Below are 19,468 nucleotides of genomic sequence, written 5' to 3'. Positions count from 1 at the left end.
TATGATCCTATGTGATCAATAATGAACAAGATAGTCCAAGTTAAAAACAAGGGGGATTACTAAATCTATTTTTCATCAACTTAATAACTTCACATTTAATAAAATCTTAATTAAAATATTTATTAATTTTAATTAATTTGAGTTACGAAAATTTTACCATTAATTTTAATTAGGTTTAGTGTGGTGTATATAATGACATGAAATAAGAAAAGCAAAAGAACTACATAAAAGCAAACCTTGAATAAAAATTTCCGTGCATAAATTTTATTGTAAACAGATTAAAAACAATTTTATGAAATTTGGGATTCAGAAAATCCCAGTTCATTAAGCACAGGCTAAGTAGCACACACTCTTTCTTTAGATTATAAGACAAAAGCCATCTTGTAGACAATAATCTCGGTAGGACTAGTCCAAAACAAAATCTTCCAAGAAATAAAGACTATGTACAAAAAAAAAAAATGCCCACAAACAAATATTTATCCAATCTTTTAATATTAATACTTAATTTTTTTCCAGCTCTTGCGAAACATAAATAATGGTGATTGAACATTGAGACTTACAAATCTTAAATACAATCAAAAACGAATAAAATACAATAGTTAATTCAATTTGTTTTATTAGGGACTTTGAATTAAACAATTCTGACTTATAAACTTTCTTTTCTCAGGAGAAAGGTTGTCTTAGAATTTTATGTACATGGGGAATATGTCAACAAGAGATTTTTTCCACCATAAAATTTTATTCGGACAAGCACACATATATTTTTTATAATCTGCAGTGATTATTATTTATTTTTTTAGCAATTTTTTTTTTCAATTGAACATCTTCCTGCTACAATAAATGCCTTCGTACTTTACTATTGTGATTTTTTTCAATTACTAACTATTGTAAATCCGCTTGTAGAAGGAAATAAAGCTGATAAATCCATAGCTAAATAATTAGATTGGAATTGTTAATGTTTTGGAGGCACCCTAGTCCGAACTATTAAAAAGAGACCAGCCCAAGAGTAAATAACACTGAAGCAACTGAAAACTTCAGAGAGCTAATGATATATTTTATACAGAGAATTATGAGTTCACAACAAATTTTAACACAGATTCAATTTGAAATATGCCAGAAAAATAAAAATAATATTTTTTTTTTTTCAATATTGATAAAGGGTTTTCACTTTTTGTATAATTTGTTTTCATTTTTTAATAAATAATTGGTAAAACTTTTTGTAATTCTCATATTCTTATTAAATTTTGATGTAATACATAACGTCATATGTACAATGCCTAGAATAAATTTATTTGTAAAATTGTTAAAAAATATCACTGAGTAAAATAATTATTAATCAAAAAAAATATCATGTTAATAGAGTATATTAAACAAAATAATTTTTTATTTTTTTGTATATTAATTAAGAAATAGTAATCATTTATAAGTTTAATATTTTTACCATTTCTTGAATATGAATTTATTTTTCCTCAATTTACTTCATATTCTACAATCTAATTGGTTAATCTATTGTTGTTATTTTGTATAATTATGAGGTCAAATCAATTATTTCTTCATAATTAACCTTAATAAAATATCATGTTGAATATGAATTACATTAATCATTGACAAGTTGTGTCTTATTTTTGCAAGAAAATAAATTCATAATAAAATTTAGACATTCATATAAAAAACGGATTGTGAATACATTTTGCATTTGACAATTACTTGTTATAATAAATTATTAGAAAAAAATGTTCAAACAAAGTTTTTCATAATCATTTATATTTATAGCTAACTAACTTCAAAAACTAACAAAATTTCAAATGAATATTATTGTGATAAAACTAGAATATGTATGTATATCATCACAACCTCTCTACCTTTATCGATATTTGTTTAGCTTTATTTATGTTTAATAAAGTAATCAAGAAAATGTTGAATACAGTCTATGGTTCATGTTATATTCAATTGTTTGTGTCATATATAAAAAGTTTATTTACATATTTATAACATAAAACAAATATGCATTTTTAAATTATTCATGCATTGTGCGGTTAAATTAGGAAAAAATGGAAGGAAGTTTTCAAAATCTAATTATAATTATGAAAAACAAAACTATTAGTGTTTTTTCCTTAGAATATTACATTTATAGGAAATAACTTATTTGATTGAATGAACGAATATATATAATATAAAAGTTTATTTTCCATTAATATCCATAACTATTTTCCTCCGTATTTTCAAACTCTTAAAGAATAATAGGATACTTTAAATTTAAAGCTAGACCTACCTCAGCTGTTAATCTAACGATATTTAATATAAATTGACTTATTATTACCCGGGAGAACACTCATTTTGTTCAAATGAATTCAAGCCAAAAATGAAAATTATCTTTGAGTGAAGAATCCAAAACGGGCTTTTCTCTCAGTCATCTGAATTTAGAGTCATATTATACCTTTAAAACAATCCTTAAATTACAAGATGGATTAATAAAACTTATGAAAAAGTTTTTTATTGAATCTGTATCTTATACCTTGATGCAAAATATAGTTCCATTTTTAGGCTAAAAAATGACAAAAAACTACAATTCTCTATAGACCCTTATAACTTATACCTAATACGTAGTGATGAGGAATATTATACAGTGTATTCAAAAATTTATGGTGGTTTTTTAAAAAAAATCATGAAATAGCCTAAACAAGTGAATCTTTTTTGGCGAAAAATATTATTTACTTCCCAATAAAACGACCTTTAATCTTAATACAATTTTTATGCGTTTTGGCATCCCTTCATACAGATTATTCAAAGTATCTGGATAAATTTTGTCCCAAGCTGATGTCAATTTTTATTTAATTCACCTCTGAAGTTGCTGGCGCATTTTCGTTGAGTTCCCTCTGGACCAAGGGTCACAAATTTTCAATGGGAGACAAATGAAGACTGTTGGCAGGAATCCAAATTGTCTGAACACCACTTTTGTGCCTTTTTGGAGTGGCGAGCAGGTGCACCATCCTGCCGGAAAACAGTTCTTGATGTGTCAGACAACATTTTCCTCTTCAAATGAGGTCCAGTTTCTTCAGTATGATACAAAACGGAATCAGAGACTTGCTGAGAATCTCTGTAAATATATAGAAAATATCGAAATGAAAATAACAGTAAAATTTGATTAAATAAGCATTAATAAAAAAAAGTATGTTTCAGGGTGGGGATGAAAATTAAAAAAAATATTTTTTTCTAGAATGCTCAAAACATGCATTTGTATCCTAAAATTGGGCTAAAATTGAATTTTATTTTAACATCCTTCCCTGTTGTTATGAGAAATTTAGGAAGTGGTGGCGATAAAATGTATTTTATATAAAGTTTTTTAGAATTTTATAAAATTTGAGATAACTAATATCCCATTTCATTAAAATTGTTATTTTTTTTTCCAATAACGAACTTTTTTTTTTTTTTTTTTTTTTTTTTTTTAAATACAAACATACGAATTTATGTTTATCACATTAAAAAAAGCAAAATAAAAAAAACAACTCTAATTTATTATCGAAATGGAACTAAGTAATGCTATATCCTCATAATTCATGGTCGTTTAAAAGTCTTGTTAGAATGTTATACATACATATTTTTCTACATATTTCTTGTATTTCCTCCTAACATTTGTTCTTAATCTACAATCTAATTCTACCTTTATTTTGTCATAAAATGCATCTGTTTCAGTTCTCAAAACTTTTTTAATAAGTAGGCAAAACTCATCATGGGAAAGGAATAAAAATAGAAGTGTTTATGCATAAAGAAGGAACACTTATGTCATCATCCAATGATGAGAGGTGGAAGGATTAATCAAAGGGTTATGTCACAGTATTTTTTATTTATTTTGTAGAAATATTCTCATTTTTCTTCATGAAAAGTCTTTTTTCATTCATAAGAATGAATTTGATTGAAGTTTGACATGAATTTATTGATGATATTAAATTTATGAAATGAAGCCTTTTTCATAAAATTTTCTAAATATTAATATATATACAATTTCATGGTCTAATTGTAAGACTAATCTCAAGCAGAGCTTTTGGAAGCTGTAAAGAAAAATGTTATCTATATCTATGATGCTGTTTCGGACTATATGTAAGCTTCTCTATGAGAAAGGATTTGATTTTTTTTGGGGGGGGTTAAGCGTCAAGCTGTACCAAGCCTCTAAACTAGGTCAATGAAATTAAAGAATAGAGAATTTATACTGAGAACATTTGGGTGGCCAATGAATATTTCAGAATACTAAAGCTACCAGAAACTTAGATTTAAACAACACTAATATCTACCTGAGGAATCTTGAATGGTCGTAAATTAACCTCTCAACTACAATGCAGATTACATTTATTTTTATGAACCATGGTAAGATTATGGGAAGTTGTAACAACTCGGTCAACTACGCATATGAAAGTCCTAGAAACCACACGCTATACATGGGTAGTTTTTCTTTTTTGTGTTTGCTATGAGAAGGAGTTCGCCCGCACACAAAAAAACACATTACTTTGGACTTCTAAGCTTCAAAGCATATTACGAAAACTTTTTTTTTATTTGAACTATTTCAGTAGTTGCCTCGTTGCTTTAAGTATCAAAATGTGGACAGCTTTGGGATTTAGCCAGAGATATAGTAAAATACTCTCTGAACCGGTACCTCATTTCAAAAATAAATAAACTATTGATGTTATTTTAAGATCTTTCTGAAGATTTATAGCAGTATCAAAAATTTTATTTCTGTATTTTTTATTTTAAATTTTTCAATCTTTGTACATATGAAAAAATGTTTTTTTATAATTGCTAGGGGTTTTTTCATTACTGTTAAGTGAATGCTTCATACTTTTTAGAATTTTCTAAAATCAAAACATAATAAGTGAATGAAAGATTTGGTATCTCTGGTAATCTAATTTTAAACTAAATGATAAAATGAAAACAAAAAATATTGGGAAACTATCATTTGCAAAATTTGTTTAAAATCACCCCAAACTTTTTTAAATGTTTGAGCATAACGAACATTTCCTTCAAGTTGACCATGAAACTTGTAATTTCATATATGACGGGCGTGTTCAATCATTAACAACTTCATACGTGTTAATGATTTGGCAGAAAAAGGGTTTGTTCTCATAAAATAATTCAACTCCTGGATTACTAATGATGAAGAGTAGAAACAATATTAATTACATGTAGTTCATCGAATGAGATTTTCCGACTTAAAAAAAAAAAGTATATTAAGTAGAGAAGAATGTTAAAAATTGTTTCAATATTAACGACATTCCTTTTATTTAAACAATATTTAATTTTATTAATTTTTTGTTGCATTTAAAAAAAAAAAAGATTATTTAAGAAAATATATTTTTGATATTTTTAAAGAAATTTGATGACTTCTGTAACGAAAGGAGCATAAAAAAGCTTATAATGAAAATTAAAGTCGTTCTTTTGCTATTTTTTATTTTTTACCATACAGATTTGGCAATATTACTGTTTGATTAAAGAATATAGATAGATAATGAGTTATAGGGTAAAAAATAATCTTCACTCTTATTCTCTTTTAAATCAAAGAAATTAATTTTGGGAGGGTAATGTTTATTAAAGGTATAAAATACATTTGATCATATCTGCTTGTTTTAAGAAGATATGAAAATTGAAAGACAATTTTTTGAAATTTTCCAAGGTGTTTTTGATCTATGTTGTTGTTGTTTTTTTCAATAAAAACTTGGTATTTCAAGGAAAAATATAGTATAAGATATTTTTCCAGTAAGGAGCAGAATAGGAATCTAATTGACTTTAAAAACACTAAACCTAGTAACTATATGCTATCAGTGTTCAAATACTGAACAAAAAACTTTTAACAGTAGGAAGTATTTGTATAAGTTAACCTAGATAACATTTCTATACTAAAAGAAAAGAGAAATATCTAGTAATTATTTTCTAACTAATGGCTAAATAATGCCGACAAAATATTTAATTGGCAATAAATATGAATATAGAAAAATTGATTAATCGTCACATTCGGAGCTAAATTGCACATTACCAAGTGCATCAAATTAGAAAGCAATGAATTCAAAATATAGAATGGGTCTAAATTCATTTTTGAGCATATTAATCAGTCTGTGAAAGTAATATTTAGATATTTTCCCCCAAAGGTTAAAATAATATATTACTTTTGGTATCAATTTCATACCAAAGTTATTTTCCTACATTATATATTAATAGTATTGTATAATTGAAATAAGAATTTGATTTAATCCAAAATATATATATAACTTGATTTATGATCCTTTCATAAAACATTTCAGCATTTAAGGTACAGATACTTTACCTATAATAAATTTGAGTTAGAAAAAATTATCCTTATTTTATACATTTCCCTGATTTTATATACTAACAATACCTCAATGAATGTGTCATGTAGACCCTTCAATCTCGTTCTAGCTGCTTTTTGACTTCCAAAACTAATATCTCACTGAATATTTAACCGATTAAAAATTATTTTTAAAAACAATATTTCTATTTTGTGTTTTTTTCTTGTCCTATGGTTTGAATGGAACAAGGCACGTTTAAGGATATTTTCTTGATGTACAAATCAGTCTTAAATCAGACTTATTTTTACCTTCAGAGTTGAGATGCTGGTTTGCTTCATTTATTGAAATAAAAATTGCTTGTATCTATATTTGTTGTGAGATAACCTTTTATAGGAAGGAAAGTGGGACTATAGACATTTAAGATCATTATAAAAAGTCTTTGAGTACTCCATTGGTGGATCTTTGAATGTATAATCCTCAAAAGGTACAATCAGTGACAATTAATCCATCTTGTACTGTTCCAGGATCCTTTTGAAGAAAAATTTCAGGTACATACACTGAACCTTTTGTACAATCTGACATATCTGGATTAATTACTGTCGATCTCTGCTCAAACATTTATACAAATATTCATCTATGTCTGGTACACTTCCTTTATACCCACAAATGTAATATTGTCTATTGTAAAATAAAAATTTGAGACCTCAAACAGATTTGACTTTTTTGTTTCAAATTTTATAGTATCCAAATATATTTTTTAAAAGTCAGTTCATTCATATGAAGTAAACAAATAAAAAAAACAAAGGAGACCAGAAAAAAAATGATCAAGAGAAAAGTCACAAAATTTTTATTGTTACAATTCACTAAAGATCAAAATTGAATAAAAACTTTAAAAGTCATATTTCATGAAATAACTTACTGAGTATTCAAAGATTTAAAAACTATGTAATTTTATGCACATTTTTATCTTGTTCTTGAAAATATTTCTAAATATAAATTGCTCAGTAAATAGAAAATCCATAATGATTTATCAATATTTGTATGCCGTCAAAAGTTACTTCCTGAGTTTTAATTTACAAAGCCGACTACATAATAAAGTCAAAAAAATTACTAACAAATTCAAAGAAATTATAAAATATTTTTTTCTTTTCATATGCCTTAATTAAATCAAGATTTTTTCTTTTTTTAATTTGATTTCATTTTGAAGTACTTCCGGTACACTGGAACTTTGACCGGATGGAGGGTAACGGCTGATGGCACATATATATTTTTTTTGGAGGTCATTACCAACACCTAAACACATCTCGTGATCCATGATAATTTTGAATTTGGTCAACTTTATAAAAAAATGAACACTCTAATATATATAAATATACATATAGTGTTTGTTTTGTTTTTGAAATTCGATCTAGTAGAGTTTATTTTTTAATATTCCAGTTGGAATATTTTAATAAGAAAACAGAACAAAATCATAAATAAACCTTTTTTCTTTTTCATTTCGTTCCTCAAATATGCAAATTTTATTTCCAACTATGATATGATTTTCTCATATTCATCGAGGACAAAGATAATTACAATCTATGAGTTTCAGCATTCCTAAATGGTTTTTTGGGGACGTATAGTATGTTATGTTAATCTAGGAACTGGTAGTTGAATAATATAATTCAACGTATTACGATTACAATTTTCCTACAAGATACCTACATACAAGGGTGGGCGTGTCAAGAGGATAATAAGTTAGTTGATATTATTCTCTTGAATATTAAAATATGCTAACTAGGTAACTATATTTATGTCTACATACTATGTTTATGTTAAAATAACCGCCTTCAAAATTTATTTTATTATGATTTTTTGTTTTGTGATAGTGTTGAGACTCGGCTTCATATCGATTTTTTTTCGATGCAATCTTAAATGATAAATGATTTTGACCAATATTTGGATCGAAAATCAGTCTCAGACCACTGTTTGAAATTTACTAATTTCTTAACCTGTTAAATGAAAATGTTAAAAGTCTTACATTTCAATTAGTATTTGTTAAACTTCACATTGTATAATGAAAGTGATTTGTTTAAACCGATGTCATCAACAATTCATAAGCCCTCCATTACTTTCCTGAAGATTTCAGAAAACTCATTCAAAAAAGTGCTTGTTTTATGGTCCACAAACTATTTTTTACTCATTTTTCATGGAAGTTCCTTATTTATCTTCATCATTTTATTGATATTTTTTAATTTTGGTCAATTGCAAATATTTAAGTAGTTATAAAAAAATTTATGTTATAAACAATAGGTTTTTCCTGACTGAGGTTTTGTGAAAAAGTCGTAGAAAGTATTGAATTATAGCTAGAGATTAGATCATTGTAGACAACAAGGATAAATTATGTTTCAAATATATTATTAACTCAAAATATACTAATTTTTCAAACTTAGTGCTCTTACTTTTGCACTTAATTTTTAAAAGAAGATTTATTTTAGTTGCTTTTTATTTCAAACCCTAAGACGACACAATCTTGATCAAACTTATTTTAAGAACCAGATTAGATTAGGACAAAAAAACCGATTATAACTCTATTTGACCGATTCATAATTAATATAGACATAACTTCAACACAAATAATTGCACTTCCATATTTACTTATATTTAGCTACACACAAGCTTTTTAGGATGTACAGCAAATACAATTAAACTTCTCCACAAAATTAAAGATAAAAACTTATCATCTTATATAAATACATATGTGTTCATCAAAAATTAACTTATTTCAGAGTCAGATAATATTACCAACTCATGGCAAAAATCTTTTACTTATCTGTAAATTCTAATATTTAATTTCTAAAACCATTCCATACAGTAATTCCAAAAACTAGGCTTTTATGGTTAAATGACGTTATTTTTTTACAAGTATGTTTTAGACTTGAGATAGTTATTAAGGTTAAAAATAAACTCATTTTAAACAATGCTTTTTTCAAAGATGAGTTTACGTTATATTATCCATGATATCAGAAAAGCACTTTCAGAAATAAATTTGATGTGAAAAAAATCATCTTCAGAATTGGTTAAAATAAATATTGTGCACTATGTATTGTGTAAAAACATTTATTTACTGATGAAATCTCAAGGAAATGATATACTTTCAAACTTCAAGTGTGGAACGATACCCAATTTTTACAAATCATTTCCTTGCTGATGCTTCTTTCCTATTCCACTTACTTCTGATAAATAGGGTTTTTTTAAAGAAAGAGATGTTTCGGTAGGCAGCTCTAATATTTTTTTTTTCTTCGAAATCACTGATAAATTTTTCTCCTAGAAACATAAATTCGTTGCAAGAAAAAACTGAATGTTTCTTTGAATTTTTTTTATTTTTAATGGCATCAAACTACTCGGAAGTTAGAAGCAATTTATATAACCACAATCACACTAGTTTTAAATTAGATTGAACCAAAATGGCAATACAAGCTTCATAATCTACCCTATAAATTGTATCTCCAGGAGTAATCTCCAGGAGGAGAAAAAAAATTCAAATCCAATCAATATTTTTCTTAAACTATACCTTTTTTTTATTGGCAAATAAAAATCAATTATTCACGCCTTTGGTTTTAAACAAATGAAAACTAAAACTTAATTCTTCCACGAACAAAACCCTTAAAAAGGATCAAATTTTGAAATTTACATTATATTTTCTCATAATTGGATGGCCCTACATTGAATACTCAACCTCCATTTGAAATATACATAATATTATGCAGAAAAGGTTACTTCCATTTGAATAACTGATTATTATTGTATGACATTTATATAAGTACTTGTACAATTAAGGTAGTGATTCTCTTCAATAAAACTTTGAGACTACACTTTATCAAGTATTTAAGAATCTTAGAAACTAGCTATAACTAAATTATTTCTCTACACAGATAAATTTTGCATTAATACTCCTGCGGTACTTGAAACCCCCAGTTTCTTTTTAAATATGTTTTTATCATAATTTTTTGCCTTATAAATATTTGAAAAAAAATTGTATATGATCGATTAGAAAAAATGTTTGGATTACTTATCATTAAACAAGTATACTTTGATCTGGAATATACTGTAATTTATTTTTTAAATAGTTTTAATTTGTTATTTTGTGTTACAGTGCTTAAAAATCCAAAAAAAGTTTTCATAATTGGATTTTTTAAAAGTAAATAGAGATTTATGGTAATTATTGAGAAAGTCTGTGTTATAATTGAAAAAAACTTTTTTCATAATATATTGACTCTTTAATTTAATTCCTGTATATCTTTAACACAATAAATAAAAGTGAAAACTATGTATGTTAAACATAAGTCGGAAATATTCTATTTATAAACTATTTAAAAAAAATGTTTTTCGTCAAATTAAGCGTCTCAAACTCTCAAGAAGTTATATTTTGTAATAAAAAGTTTTATTTTCTATTTTTCGTTTTGCACAAAAATTCCAAAACTTTTTTTTTTTGCTAATTTGTTGTTGGAAAAAAAAAACCACATTACCAAAAATAATTAGAATCGATTCTGTGTCATTAAAGCAATACATTATTTTCTTCTAAAACAATTGCCAAAAACAACATAATGAGTTCAGAATTCCATATGATACTTATAATTGTATTGAGTCAACAAAAAAAAACAATATTGGATAAATATGACTAAAATTAGAAATTTCTAGTTATATTTTTTTTACTTCATAATTATACATATATCAATATTTGATAGACATATCTTGGTGAATTTATAATTGACAAAATGTTAGTGTAAGTCTTGCGCCTTGATTTGATTTATCTGATTCATTTCATATTTTTGTTTTTATTCAAATGATGCATTAAAAACAAAACATCTTTTTTGAGTACGCCCCATAGCATTTCTTAAATATTTATTACGTCTTATCCAGATATGAAGAGCCAACAATTATGCCAATTTATGGAGCGGGCTATGACTCACAAGCTCATTGCTTGTATTAAATGCGTTATTTTTCAATATATTTAACTTAATGATGAGATGTGAGTCCAATTTGATACAAAATGTGGGGGTAAGAATAAGTAGTATCTGTGTTTATAACTGTATAATTTTCAAGAGCAACTACTCTAGCAGATTGTTCAAAATAGGTTATAAATACATGATGTGTACGGGGACTTTTGAATACTAAAACCGGTAAATGAGAGTAATTATTTTTTAAATCCACTTGACTTTTCTTTTCTTTTTTTTTTTTTATTCATTATTAATCATTTAAAATAATTTATGCCTGACAATATACTTGTAAAATATAATCTTAACCGGGTATTTAATTTATTTTTAATGTTGTATATTTTCAACAATCGGAACATGACCATTATTTATTCAACAACATTTTTAATTGCAAGCTTGTATATCAAGTAGTAGCCACAAAAAATTGAAATCCAAGTATGAAATCAAATACTTACCTTTGCATAAAAGGGAGCTCTATACAAAATTATACACTTTGATATTATAAATATATAAGGATAGTATGCACAAACTCATCTACAACTACAAAGGCACTTGTTTACCTCAATACATAGTTGTTGTTTTTCATATTATTATCATAATATTAAAAAAAACGCAATATTACGAGAATACTATACAGCACTATAATGGTAAGAATATTTCCAAAAACCGCGTTATGCTAAATTTGCGGTATTTGAAACTTTGTTTTGCAGAGACCTTCTGTAGATATAGACGATAACTAGTGGAAAAATTAAGTATTCAAACTATTATGTTTGTGGAAAATTCAAAACTGGCTTGATTTTGTGCTCAAAAGGCTTCATGCCTCCGTTGTCCCGAAATATCCTTGTTTTTTCATTTATTTATTTTGATTTTTCAGACACTTTTTGGTTGAATGAATATGAGAGAGGGTACATGCTATTTTCGAATCCTGGTTATATTTGTCTCTATTCCTGTTCTTTCGGGTAAGTACACAATTGCACTTATTTTTCTCTTAAAACTTTTTTCATTATATTTATATTTTACCAAAAGTTATTTTTTTAATATATGTATTTAGTTGATCAAAATGGTATATATGTATTAAAACGATTTTTATGAATGAATGATTATTAGTTTCGTATTAACTTTTTTTCCCTTCTGGCTTAAAATACGAGTATATGCTTTGAAAATCAAACAAACTTTTAATGATATATCATTTGGAATATCAGTTAGTTATTTAATATATAATTTGATTTACTCGAAGCTTACTTTACCAATGTGTACCTATTTTAAATGTATTAAATTAATTATAAATACAAAGTGGTCCATTAAAATCAAAACACTTACTAATTCAATAACTTATTAATATTGAGTAATTGAAATTAATTCATATTTTGATATATTAAATCATAAACAATTACTTACATGATAAAACAATCTTGAGCTCTTTAGCTTACGAAAAAGTTTTATCTTTTTGAAGTTTAGAATTGAAAGAGTTTGATTTCAATAGACCACTCGGTTAAAAAGTCAACAGAAATGTGACTTAAAAATAATAGCTACTTAGTAAAACAGCAAATCAGATTGATAAAACGAAGAAAAAAAAATTATATAGCCTTTGATATACCCTTTCATCAAAATATTTTCTTATAATATTAATATACAACAACTTCGTAAACAAACACGAATATCCATAAAAAGCATTTTTTTAACAATTATTTATATATCTGCTCCAGAAGAACCTGTTATTTTATAATTCCGAAAATAATTATAAGAGTTATTATGTTAGGAGACATCTCCACATTGTTTGCTTTTAACCGATAAAAGGGTGGGTGTGCTTTGCAGTATTGTACTAAATTTTTTTGAACATATTTAATAATTTAGCTATTAAAAAAGATGAACAATCTTTTACAAGTTTTTTTTAAATTCCCTAAACTGAATTTTTCTCAATAGTAGAAAATCGCAATGCCCATCAAAATACATTTAATCTTTATATCTGTTAAAAACTAACTAAAAATGAAAAATTGCAAAAATGATCAACATACGTTCTGACCAGGTGTACCAAAAAAAGTAATTTGAGAATTGAATTCAGGATAAGAAAATAATGGTTTCTTTTCTATAAGTGTTGTATATTATCGGGCTTGCAAGCATTCCACTATATTGGCATTTCGTTCAATTTTATCAATGAGTACCAGATAGTCGTCAAGGAGAAGTTAAAGTCAAACTACCCAAAGGGAAACTATGTGTTTCAGTAGAACTCCCTCTCAACAAAAAAGCTAAGAATTAATTATTTTTTGTGGCTGAATGATGAGCCTTGGCTACGTTATTCAGACTCATTGATCTGGTCAAGTTCATATGTTTCAGTCAAGGTTAAGTAATAGAAAATGTCATGTTCGATAACAGCCTTCAAAAAGTTTCCTATCAGCATCCCCCCACCCTTAAGCCACTGCCACAAAATAGGTCTCCTAAGTATTTGTCTTTGCTTTATCGGCCCTTTAAATCATACTAAAAAAGTATATAAAGTTTAATTTCTATAACTTTTTGTAAGTATTATTTAAACGAAACTAAAATCTAATTTTTAGCGTTCAACCTTTAAAAAAAATCCGTTACGTTTGTTGAACGCACGTTCCATGGAACGCTGTTTAATTTTGAGTCTTTTCACAAACCTGTATATAATCATGTATACAACAGTACTCTGACCAGCCCAGTTAATTTGTATTGCAGATATATTCCATCGATCCTATTTAGACAGAAGGTTTTACATTTTTTCTTCAATTTAATAAGCTCTTTCTTTTGAAATGTTATTTTTTTAATGAAAAATGAATCGATAAGTCTCAAAATTTTCACAGGTATTATCTGACTATTTGTAAACCATTAAATATTAACATGCAAAAAGGTGTCCCTAAAAATATTACCGAAAAAACCCTTTTAATTGTTGTCCAACTAAAAAGAAATTTGATAAAACTTCCCTAATTTCGAAATGACATTTAAAAAAAAAATAGATTTACGAGTCTCAAAATTTGTACATATATTTCCTGGTTATTCTCTCATATATCGTATTATATAAAAAACCACTATGTCTGAAAGAAAAAAGTCAAAAATGTCGTTACACCACGTTCAAAATGTGAGGCGCAATTTTGTTCTTGGTCCTATGAATATAGCTACAAATACTTATCTTAAAAGTACTTCATATCTAAAAAATAGTATAATAAGCTATTATGTCAATCATCATGAGCGTCCTTGGTAATAACAAAAAGTTCAAATAAATTAAATATTTATGGAAATATTACAAGTTTAAACTTATATAAATAGCCATATAGAAAAATCTACACTTCGTTCTTAATGGAATTAAAGACAGACAGGGTTATGTAATAACTTTTTAAACTTATTGTATGTAAATGTTAGATTTTAGTAATAAATGATCCCAAAATAAAAAACTTCACTTCAGGAAATTTTGAAATGATCTAATCCAAAAATGCATTGTCAAATCCTGACTAGGAAAAGTATTATATTAAAATATTTATATATATATTGTATATTGGCAGAAAATTTAAAGAATATCATTTATACATTACTCTATAAAAAAGTCAATATTTAATCATTTTAATGATTAAATAAATTAAAATATATCGTTACTCTTTTATTAAGTATAAGTAAGTGATGGATAGTATAATAATTGACTTCTCAACAAATATTTTAGTTGATTTATATTATCCAAATATTTTAATATATTTAATTAAATAAATATATAGTGATACATCATTATTATGTATTAATTATACTGACGTAACACAAAAACATTTTTCTAAATGTTTTGGGATTGAGTTAATTTTTTATACCTTAAATGACCAATAATAATAAGCTTTAAATTACAATTAAAATTGGAGATTTTTCAATGAGATGTTACTTATTATCTAGTTTAGCAAATATTCTCCAATATTTTTTCAATAACATTTGCTATTGTGTGAGAAAAACAAATATTTGTTTATTGTTGTTTTAGAACTATCAACTATTTTTCCCAAATAAACATGCAACTTTTGTTTTTACAAAAACCACTATTTCTTAAAGAAAATGAAATTTGATAAAAATAAATTTTTCTTATTTGAGTTTTTTAAACATTTAGATAAAATAAAAACTTAAAAAAGTTAGAAAATTAAATTAACTTTTTTTTTAAAATATAATATCAGCAGACGTTGAATGTATTCTGTGGACCATAGCTCCCAAAAATGATCATAATGATCATATACTTATAACGACCCTTCTAGTCTATATCCTTGCCCAAAAAGAGTCAACCATCGCCAAATTCGAATGTCACGAAACTTCCAATACACAAAACTACATAATCGGGTGAAGGAAGAAGAAATAAATAATTTAGCACTTTTTTTGTGAAAACAGTTCCTATGGTAATCTTTAGTCATCAAATTAATTACTACTAAAACAATAAGGAGGTTCTTTTCCGGGGAACATCCGGATATATCGATCTGAGTCCACTCATAGTTCAATTTAGCTCATATGGGCATTGCCTTATCCATCGTGTTCAGAAACCTTTTCTCTTTAGAAAAGATTATTGCCCCTTGCACTATAGATATTATTTCATTTAATGGCGGTATCAGTTATTTTGCAGATGTCCTTTAACGTCCAAATATGTTTCTTCATCATTCCTTGGTTCACATACACATTCGTCCTTCTATATCTTTTATGGAATCGTTGTATACTTCTTTAATAACTGAGGATACATTTAATCAAGATAAGTATTACTGGAATGAAATGTAGAGTGAGAAACAAAGAGACTTTTAATCCTTCAACTGCATCTCTTCCATTGAAACTCCTTCCAATGTCTACTCTATTTCGGTTACTAATATTCTTAGAAAACTCTTTAATTGCTTCAAGTCCTTAAATGTCATTGATATACATAACAAACAAACAACTCAAATATATGACACTTGAGTCAATTTATATGGCTGTATTATTGCTGCAATTCTAGACACTCCATCTTTTCTTTCAATGCCATTATTATTTGTGAGTCCCTTCTATCATTAGAAAAAAGTAGATGACAGTCCTTGTACATAAATTTAATGGGGTCCTCTTTTCTAGGTATCTTATCAGCAAAGCCGTAAAACATATTCAACTCTCCTATTACCTACATATATACATAAATAGTTCATGAAGTCTCTTACGTGATGAATATGTTAATAAATTATTGGCGATCTTATAACTTTATTAAAGTGTTATTGGAAAAAAGGATTTCTTTTAACATATTTTTAAAGGTAGTGAGTAGCGAGTCATTATCTGAATTACTAAATGACTTGTCATTATATTTAAATATCCCTCGATCGTGGGGATTTAGGATCTCCACACCAATATTTAATGAATAAATTACGGATTACACTAAATACTTATAATGTAGCAAAACTGTATATAAGAACAACTATTTCGGTACTCATTGACACTTAATAATAGATTATATTCCTTGACAATTGTAAATCAAATTAATATGACGTTAACAACTAAAATTATTTTGTTATTTATGAATTGTAAATAATGGTGCAATACAAATAGGTATGTATTTATTTATGTGCTTCATTGATTTAAGTTAGACTTTTATTTTGTCATAATTGTTCAGCCTTAAAATATATTGGATAATTGATTAATTTACAAACAAATTTTGTTGTGAGTTAAAATTTGAAATTCAACTCTAAATTGGTTTTCTAGGCTTTTGGAGTCAAGGTCAAATTTGTCAAAAAAGTTAAAAATTCAAAAGATCATATCTCCTAAACTATTGATCCAAATGTAAAAAAATTTCCCAGAAGTTAGTTTCTACCTACAAACATCAATTTTGTCAAGTTTCATCAAAGTCGGAGAAGGTGGAATTACAAATTATGTTGTTTTTTTTCGGTGATTTAAGATAGAATGACCCTTAATGTTCATGTAAACAAATTGTATATTACTTATCTTCGTAGCTATAAATCAACGGTTTTTCGATTGCAGTGATCTTATTATATATATATATCTTGATAAAATGGTCATACTCAATCTATTCAAGAATCTTTACCAATAATTATAAAGGATATGTGTTTCTAAAAAATTTTATTCCTTAAAACATGCTAAAAAATTACTAGGTTAAAATGACCCATAAAAAAATCTTTGTACAAAAGTTATTTTTGGATAAAATTATATTTTATAAAGTGATTATTTTTTAACTTTGCTTAAGCTTGAGGTCTTATTAAGGACAGTAAAAAAACGATTTCTCACAAATATCAATAGAATGTATTTTTTTGTAAATTAAATTTGAAAGTTTTGTTCCCTAAGACGACACATTGGTTAAAACAAAAGAATATTCCAAAAAATTAATAACTATATCAATAGTTTCATATAATGTTTGAAAAAAAAATCAGGCAAGAAATCTTTAAATTGTTAAAGAATATTCTAACAAATTAATTACAATATCAATAGTTTCATATAATGTTTGAAGAAAAAAAAATCAGGCAAGAAATCTTTAACTTGTTTTGAATTTATTTAATTGATTAAGAATATACATTACAAGGATTTTCAAAATACAGGTCTTAAAGTGTAAAAAGTTTGTCAAAAATTTCCCCCCTTAAAGATAAGATAAATGGATTCTCAAATTGTTAATACATACAAAGCTTTGAAATATCTTGTAAGGAAAAAAGGTCATTGTTGGACTTTTTGTAATGAGAGAATGAAAAACACTCTATATATTTTTTTGAACAGTCACAGCTTAACCCTAGATAAAAACGAGTCTTTTGTTATGTTAAAATAATTATTTTTAATAATGAAAATGTGTTCAATACATTCTACTCTATTAAATGTCAATTGTTATTACGTGACAGCCAAACATTTAATCGATCATTTCCTTATATAGCCATATTTTAATACTGCAAAAGCACTGCATTCTACTCCTGGAATAATTAGCAATTTATTGATTATATCATGTTTTTTACAATTTTAAATAACTCATTCGTATACTCATAAATTTGGTCCCTTTGACTTTGCTATGGACGAAAATACTCGCCGTAATATTTACACTTTTTAAGAGTAAAACGAGTGTTTTCCCCATACAAAATAAGAGCAAGAATACATACGTGCATTTAAACAAAGGAATACGGGTTTCCCTTTGGCTTAATGGAAAGAACATGTTAAAAAACTTCGGCTGTGCACGTGTTAATAAATAGTTTTTGTATTATGTAAATGAAGTAGTTTCAAAAAAATACATGCAGAAAAGAAGGTAAAAATATGCATATGAAATAATGAAAGTTATTATTATGCATACTACATGAACTAAATAATACCGCATTGTTCCTATGTTTTGTAATATATTTTTTTATAAGTTTATAATATACACATAAAAAGAGGTATTCCTTATATTATACCGTCTCAAAGTTTCATTATACTAATTTAAATTTACAAATCAGTTTATTGATATTTATTGACTACATAATAGCTAAGTAAATTAATATTCTGTAGCCTCTTCCCATTTCTTTCAAAAATACATTATTCTGTGTAAGTAATTGTTTATAATAGAAAGTAGCAAAGCTAGAGGAAAGACCGTCGTACTTTGTACCAAAAATAGGGATCTACAAATAATTTATACATATGTTTACAAAAAAAAAAAAAAATTTAATTACCTATGCAGTAAATTTTTCATCTTTTGGAAGGCCCTAACATCCAAAATTTGGGAGTGGTCTCCTTCTATCTAGATGAACTCCCTGAATTTTAAATTTCAGCAATATATAATATATTAATTAGCAATAGAAATCAAATAAAATTAATACCATAAATAGATGTGTATGTCTGAGCACTCTCATCTATTTAATGTAGTCGTCTTTAATTGCAATGATGGCTTTCAGGTGGATGTGGAAGGACTGGCACCCGCTGCAGACATATTCCTTTTCCATGGCGTCCCAGTGCTGGTTGATGGTGATAAAGGGCACTGCAAACCTTCCTCTTGACATGCATCTATAAAGTGTAGTCAAGGGGGTTGACATCAAGGCTGTAGGGCACCAAAAGTGTCAAACATATATCAAAAGAATTAAAAAGATTCACCCGAAAAGTGTCCTTTGACGGAGGAGATAGGTTTTTTTCATAGGTTGTTTAAAAAGTGGACTTTCCAACCTCACAAGGCCCTTTTCCACTTTTTTTAATAACTATTTGTACGGTCTGGTGGGAAACCCTGAGATATCCTGCGTGTTCCCTCAGGAACTTGAGGGG

General features: G+C 26.5%; 1 protein-coding gene across 4 annotated transcripts in view; it reads left to right on the top strand.

The window, feature by feature from the left end:
• Nucleotides 1-19,468, top strand: part of LOC121129667 (zwei Ig domain protein zig-8) — a 453,671-nt gene that overhangs the window by 373,054 nt on the left and 61,149 nt on the right. For all 4 annotated transcript variants that reach the window (XM_071893299.1, XM_071893300.1, XM_071893298.1 and 1 more), the window contains one exon: nucleotides 12,144-12,228. In XM_071893299.1, the coding sequence (XP_071749400.1) occupies nucleotides 12,159-12,228 (70 nt within the window). In that variant the 5' untranslated portion in view covers nucleotides 12,144-12,158. The remainder of the gene's footprint in view (nucleotides 1-12,143; nucleotides 12,229-19,468) is intronic.

This window comes from Lepeophtheirus salmonis, chromosome 14 (assembly GCF_016086655.4).
Source record: "Lepeophtheirus salmonis chromosome 14, UVic_Lsal_1.4, whole genome shotgun sequence".
NCBI classification, from domain to species: Eukaryota; Metazoa; Arthropoda; class Copepoda; order Siphonostomatoida; family Caligidae; genus Lepeophtheirus; species Lepeophtheirus salmonis.
This window is presented reverse-complemented; position numbering and strand designations above follow the sequence as displayed.